A 7,368-nucleotide genomic window follows, 5' to 3' on the forward strand; every position below is an offset into this window, starting at 1 on the left:
CCTGTGTAGGACACTAGACCCTACCCTGTGTAGGGCACTAGACCCTACCCTGTGTAGGGCACTAGACCCTACCCTGTGTAGGGCACTAGACCCTACCCTGTGTAGGACACTAGACCCTACCCTGTGTAGGGCACTAGACCCTACCCTGTGTAGGGCACTAGACCCTACCCTGTGTAGGGCACTAGACCCTACCCTGTGTAGGACACTAGACCCTACCCTGTGTAGGACACTAGACACTACCCTGTGTAGGACACTAGACACTACCCTGTGTAGGGCACTAGACACTACCCTGTGTAGGGCACTAGACACTACCCTGTGTAGGGCACTAGACACTACCCTGTGTAGGGCACTAGACCCTACCCTGTGTAGGACACTAGACACTACCCTGTGTAGGGCACTAGACACTACCCTGTGTAGGGCACTAGACACTCCCCTGTGTAGGGCACTAGACACTACCCTGTGTAGGGCACTAGACACTACCCAGTAGAACCACTACTGTGTTCAGCAGCCTCACCACTAAAGCCACAATGATTAAAATCAACTGCAGCCCTGGTAATTATCCCCAGCTTGGCTCTCCTGTCATCCCGCCTGCTTTATGCTAATGGGGGGATTAGTAGGTGCAGCCGGTTCACCTTCCTGCATCTGTACCATTACGTTAGAGAGCAAGAGATATGGGAGAGAGAGAGAGAGAGAGAGAGAGAGAGAGAGAGAGAGAGAGAGAGAGAGAGATGGCCTTTCTGTGCCAGCTGGAAGAATATTGCTAACACTCATCTCTCCAGAGGCCAGTAATTATTCACTCAGTTGGTTTAAATCTTTGTGTGTGTGTGTGTGAGAGAGAGAGGGAGAGACACTGAGAGGGAGACAGAGAGAGAGACAGAGAGGGAGAGACACAGGGAGAGAAAGTAGAGGGAGAGACAGTTGAGGGATAGACACAGAGGGAGAGACAGTAGAGGGAGAGACAGTCAAGGGAGAGACAGTCGAGGGAGAGACACAGATGGAGAGACAGTCGAGGGAGAGACACAGAGGGAGAGACAGTAGAAGGAGAGACAGAGGGAGAGACACAGAGGGAGAGACACAGAGGGAGAGACACAGAGGGAGAGACAGTAGAAGGAGAGACACAGAGGGAGAGACAGTAGAAGGAGAGACACAGATGGAGAGACAGTAGAAGGAGAGACAGAGGGAGAGACAGTAGAGGGAGAGACACAGGGGGAGAGACAGTAGAGGCACACATAGTCATTCTCCTGTTTGTCATTTTCAGCACCATCTCCGCTGCTGCAGTTCTGGCGTGTCTACCTGTGCTTATGAAATCACTCTCACACGAGCGTTGCTGTGCCCTGCAACCCCTGATAACCATCAATCAAGCCCTCAGCACCCCACGTGAGGGAGCAGAGGAGAGAGAGAACGATAGAGGAAAACGGGAGAGAGAGAGAGCAGAGATAAAAATAGCAAATAAAGAGGAGTGAGGAAGTGAGAAACAGAAAAGGAAAAAAAACTAGAAGTGAGTGAAAAAGAGAAGGGGAGAGAGACGCAGAGTAAGACAGACAGATAGACAGGGCAGACAGACAGGGCAGAAACAGAGCTGCCTACCAAAGCAGCAGGGTAATGAATCTGTGGCCACTGCATGAGAGGTGAGTTCATACAGACATGGACTTTCTTCTGTGATAAAATAAAAGATATTCGGTGGTGTTCTCAGAGGGGGCGGTGCCAGAGTGAGACAGGTGATACGGAGACAGGTGATAGGGCGATCTCTCCACTAAAGCTAAGGGTCATCTCTAGTGAACTGAACCTTCAGCACTGTCCTGCTGTCTGGATAAAGCTGCAAACATTCACACAGTGTGCAGGAAGCATCAGTCCTGCACTAGCAGAGTGCTGACAGTCAAACACACACACACACACACACACACACACACACACACACACACACACCCACACACCCACACACCCTCACCCACCCACCGACCCACACACACACACACACACACCGACCCACACACACCCCTATACACACACACACACATATATACAGAAACAGCCTTTGGCATCTAGACACAGATAATAAGACCGATTTATTGAGCTGATGTGCAAGCATCTCTCTCTCTCTCTCTCTCTCTCTCTCTCTCTCTCTCTCTCTCTCTCTCTGATTAATGGAAGCGCCCTTGTCTGGTGGTGGTGAGAGGCCAAGCCATATAGCAAGCACAATGTGTTGATCTCAGAGCTGCCAGGCACCCTGATTAACAGCCCAAAGCTGTTGAGTGATGAGCTACTGAGGAGAGAAAGATGAGGGCCTGTAAGCTCTGTGGTACTGCATGGCACCATAACACACACACACGCGCACACACACACACACACGCGCACACAGACACACACACACACGCGCACACACACACACACACACACACACACACACACACGCACACGCACACGCGCACACAGACACACACACACGCGCACACACACACACGCGCACACACACACACACTCACACATATTCTCTCTCTCTCTCCCTCTCTCCCTCCCTCCTTCCCCCCTCCCTCTCTCTGTAATGACTGACAGCTCCTCTGCCCTTTGGTGCCTTCCAAAGTTCCTGTTTAATCAGGTTTGGGTAAAATCTTTTTTTTTTTTCAAACCATTGCAGAAGGGTATTGATCTGAGTGCGGTTGAGTGGGACACAGAGGGGTGGTGAATTATAGCCCATGTGACATACTCCAGTTCTGTCTCGCTCTCGCACAGACCGGCCTGTCACGCAGACCTGCCTCGCTCTCACACAGACTGGCCTGTCATGCAGACCTGCCTCGCTCTCGCACAGACTGGCCTGTCATGCAGACCTGCCTCGCTCTCACACAGACTGGCCTGTCATGCAGACCTGCCTCGCTCTTACACAGACTGGCCTGTCATGCAGACCTGCCTCGCTCTCGCACAGACCTGTCTCGCTCTCACACAACCTGCCTCACGCAGACCTGCCTCGCTCTCACACAGACCTGCCTCACACAGACCTGCCTCACGCAGACCTGCCTCTCTCTCTCGCAGACCTGCCTCGCTGTCGCACACAGCCTTCAGGATGCACAGTTGCACAAAAAGCACCCATTTATTAGTTCGGAGACGCAGCAAACCTTCACAAAACAAGACAGAGCTTTTGGGGTTGCAAGGCTTGCAAAAGGCCATGCAAATTACTGAAAGACCTCAGCTTTTTATTGGTCCATAAATTTTTAGCTTGTTTACAATATATTTAAAATGTGACTTATGTTGATTTGGCTAAAAAGGTCAAATTTTATCTTTAAAATCTACTCATTTTCATAACAATTATCTATTATCATCTTCTATTATCTTCGCAGTAATTTAGTACAAATTGGCAGTCAAGGGATAATATTGGTCTTTTCATTTGCTTTTTCATAAATGTTTTGGAGTTCAGCTGTGCGGGCATAACTTTGGCGCACATGACGTCAGGTCTGCCCACAAACCAGTCACTGTTAGCCACACGTTTACCCCACCCAGCTTGTCTGTGATGCTGGACACAGGGCGACGGACGAGGCACAGATCCAGTTTGTTCACAAACGTCACTTTTATTAACAAAACAGACAGCGCACGTTAAACACTTAACATTAAGCATAGATGAACTCAAACAAAGACGAGCACGGGACACTGCGTGAACACACATTAAATAGACAAACCACATAAACCCCGAGTGATGATGAGACGAGCCACAGGTGAGACTGATGAACACGCTCGGACACAACCACACCCACGAAGATCCACAGACGCAGACGACTAGACGTAGACACCACACCACACCTGCACCACACCACACCTGCACCACACCACGCCTACGCCACACCCCACCTATACCACACCTGCACCACACCTGCACCACACCACGCCTACGCCACACCACGCCTATACCACACCACGCCTATACCACACCTGCACCACACCACGCCTATACCACACCTGCACCACACCACGCCTACGCCACACCACGCCTATACCACACCTACACCACACCACGCCTATACCACACCTGCGCCACACCACGCCTATACCACGCCTACACCACACCTACGCCACACAACGCCTATACCACGCCTACACCACACCACGCCTACGCCACACCCCGCCTATACCACACCTGCACCACACCACGCCTATACCACACCTGCACCACACCACGCCTACGCCACACCACGCCTACGCCACACCACGCCTATACCACGCCTACACCATACCACGCCTACGCCACACCCCGCCTATACCACACCTGCACCACACCACGCCTATACCACACCTGCACCACACCACGCCTACGCCACACCACGCCTATACCACACCTACACCACACCACGCCTATACCACACCTGCACCACACCACGCCTACGCCACACCACGCCTATACCACGCCTACACCACACCACGCCTACGCCACACCACGCCTATACCACGCCTACACCACACCACGCCTACGCCACACCACGCCTATACCACGCCTACACCACACCACGCCTACGCCACACCACGCCTACGCCATACCACGCCTACGCCACACCACGCCTACACCACACCTACACCACACCTGCACCACACCACGCCTACACCACACCACGCCTATACCACACCTGCACCACACCACGCCTACGCCACACCACGCATATACCACACCTACACCACACCTATACCACACCTGCACCACACCACGCCTACGCCACACCACGCCTATACCACGCCTACACCACACCACGCCTACGCCACACCACGCCTACACCATACCACGCCTATACCACGCCTACGCCACACCACGCCTATACCACACCACGCCTACGCCACACCACGCCTACACCACACCACGCCTACACCACACCACGCCTACACCACACCACGCCTGCACCTCACCTACACCACACCACGCCTGCACCACACCACGCCTGCACCTCACCTACACCACACCACGCCTGCACCACACCACGCCTGCACCTCACCTACACCACACCACGCCTGCACCACGCCTGCACCACGCCTGCACCACACCACGCCTGCACCACACCACGCCTGCACCACACCACGCCTGCACCACCACACCACACCTACACCACGCCTGCACCACACCTACACCACACCACGCCTGCACCACACCACGGCTACACCACACCACGGCTACACCACATCACGCCTGCACCTCACCTACACCACACAACGCCTGCACCACACCACACCTGCACCACGCCTACACCACACCACGCCTGCACCACACCTGCACCACACCACGCCTACACCACACCACACCATGCCTGCACCACACCATGCCTGCACCACGCCTACACCACACCACGGCTACACCACACCACGGCTACACCACACCACGCCTGCACCACACCACAGCTACACCACACCACAGCTACACCACACCACACCACGGCTACACCACACCACACCATGCCTGCACCACGCCTACACCACACCACACCTACACCACGGCTACACCACACCACGGCTACACCACACCACGCCTACACCACACCACGCCTACACCACACCACACCTACACCGTTACTCACCAACACCACAGCAGATTTTTTACGTTGCCAGGGAGATGCCAATCATTATGAAACCTGACACACTCTCACAGTTCTGTGCAAACAACAGCTTCTTTGAGCATCTGGAGCATTATACACACACACACACAGACACACACACACACACACACACACACACACACACACACACACGGTGCTGCTTGGAAATTTGTGAACTACCCAAACATGGTCATTGTATAATCGTATGAAATCCAAATCTCAGTTTGTAAAGCAGACCTTCCAAATAAGGGACACAGATAAAAAGTATATCTGAAAAAAATGACGTATATTATCATTTTTTGTTTGTGGCACCTCTTTTTGCAGCCATCACTTCAACCAAACGTCCGCTGTAGCCACAAACGAGTGTCTCACATCTGCTTCTTGGGATTTTTACTCCTTGCAGAGCTCCATCGGTTGAGAGATGTTGGAGGAACATCTGGCGTGTACCGTCATTTCAGATCTTACTACCGCATTTCTACGGGATTCAGGTCCGGACTGTGGGCCAATCCAGAGTGCAAATCTTCTTTCTCTTCAGCCATTCCTTGGTAGTTTTGCTGGAACACTTTGAGTTGTTGTCTTGTTGCATAATGCATTTCCGTCCCAGCTTCAACTCTCAGATGAATGGCAGGAGAATCAAGAATTTGCTGATATGCCTGTGAAGTGATGATATGGAATCGTTCCCTGGATAATATGGAGTCGTCCAGGTCCAGCGGAAGAAAAGCAGACCCAGACCTTCACATCTCCACCACCATGCTTCTCTGTTGGGAGGAGGTTCTCTTTATATGCAGTGTTGAACTTCCTACAAACATGGAGCCTGTTATGGCCAATTAATTCAATTTTGGACTCATCTGTCCAGAGAACAAACTTCCAGAAAGCCTCTGGTTTGCCCAAGTGCTCTCTAGCAAAGATGGGCAACTTTGTTCTTTCTAGAGAGCTTAGGCTTCCTTCTAGCAACTCTCCCATGAACGCCATGTCTATTGGTTTTCGCCTGGTTGTAGACGCATGTACATTTATCCCAGATGCTTCCACAGAGCAACTCCCAGCATCTCTTTGGAGGTGATGTGTGGATTTTGCCTTTACCTGAATTATTGTTTGGTACTTCTGGGTGTTTTGATGGCCGTCCACTTCTGGGCAGAGCTGCAGTGATGCTGACTGCCCTCAATTTGTGAAGGATTTGTCCTACAGTGGATGGATGGAGCTGGAATCTTCTGGAAATGGTCTTGTAGCTTTCCCCAGACTGATGGGTTGTCACCAACTTCTTCCTGAAGTTCTCAGATGTCTCTTTTCCTCTCAGCATTGTTGATCCGTGTGTGTTATGCCTTGGTGTGACAGTGATTTGGTTGGTTTCCTCTCCATTTTAATCAGTGTGGCTGAAATCATTTCCTAAAGACGTCTCCTCTGATTGTTCTGCTTAATGGATTACTTGAGCACTCATGTGTTTCACCCGAGTCAAGCACTACAGACTTCCAAACTTCATGTGGCCTTCAGATTAGCTCAAGAAGAGTGCGCAGAGAGCACTCTAGAGCAGTGGGGGTGTGTTCTCTGGAGTTACGAATCGCACTTCTCCATCTGGCAATCTGATGGACGAGTCTGGGTTTGGCAGTTGCCAGGAGACTGGTACTTGTCTGACTGCAAGGTCAGTGAGGTTCATAAAGACATGGACGACATGGACCTTTGTGGTGAATTAGAGTGGAGACTGAGAGCCAGGCCTTCTCATCCAACGTCAATATGTGACCTCACAAATGCACTTCTGGAGGAATGGTCAAAAATCCCCATAAACACACTCCTAAACCTTGTGGACAGCCTT

General features: G+C 51.9%; 1 protein-coding gene across 1 annotated transcript in view; it reads right to left on the reverse strand.

Annotated features, from left to right (window-relative positions):
• The window catches only part of LOC143483329 (receptor-type tyrosine-protein phosphatase mu-like), a 120,810-nt gene that overhangs the window by 90,982 nt on the left and 22,460 nt on the right, over positions 1-7,368 (reverse strand). The window contains 8 exon segments of the mRNA XM_076982172.1: positions 2,943-3,051; positions 3,806-3,859; positions 3,919-3,988; positions 4,124-4,150; positions 4,248-4,322; positions 4,662-4,715; positions 4,979-5,053; positions 5,288-5,303. Coding sequence (XP_076838287.1) covers positions 2,943-3,051; positions 3,806-3,859; positions 3,919-3,988; positions 4,124-4,150; positions 4,248-4,322; positions 4,662-4,715; positions 4,979-5,053; positions 5,288-5,303 — 480 coding nt within the window.

This window comes from Brachyhypopomus gauderio, chromosome 19 (assembly GCF_052324685.1).
Source record: "Brachyhypopomus gauderio isolate BG-103 chromosome 19, BGAUD_0.2, whole genome shotgun sequence".
In the NCBI taxonomy this organism is placed as follows: Eukaryota; Metazoa; Chordata; class Actinopteri; order Gymnotiformes; family Hypopomidae; genus Brachyhypopomus; species Brachyhypopomus gauderio.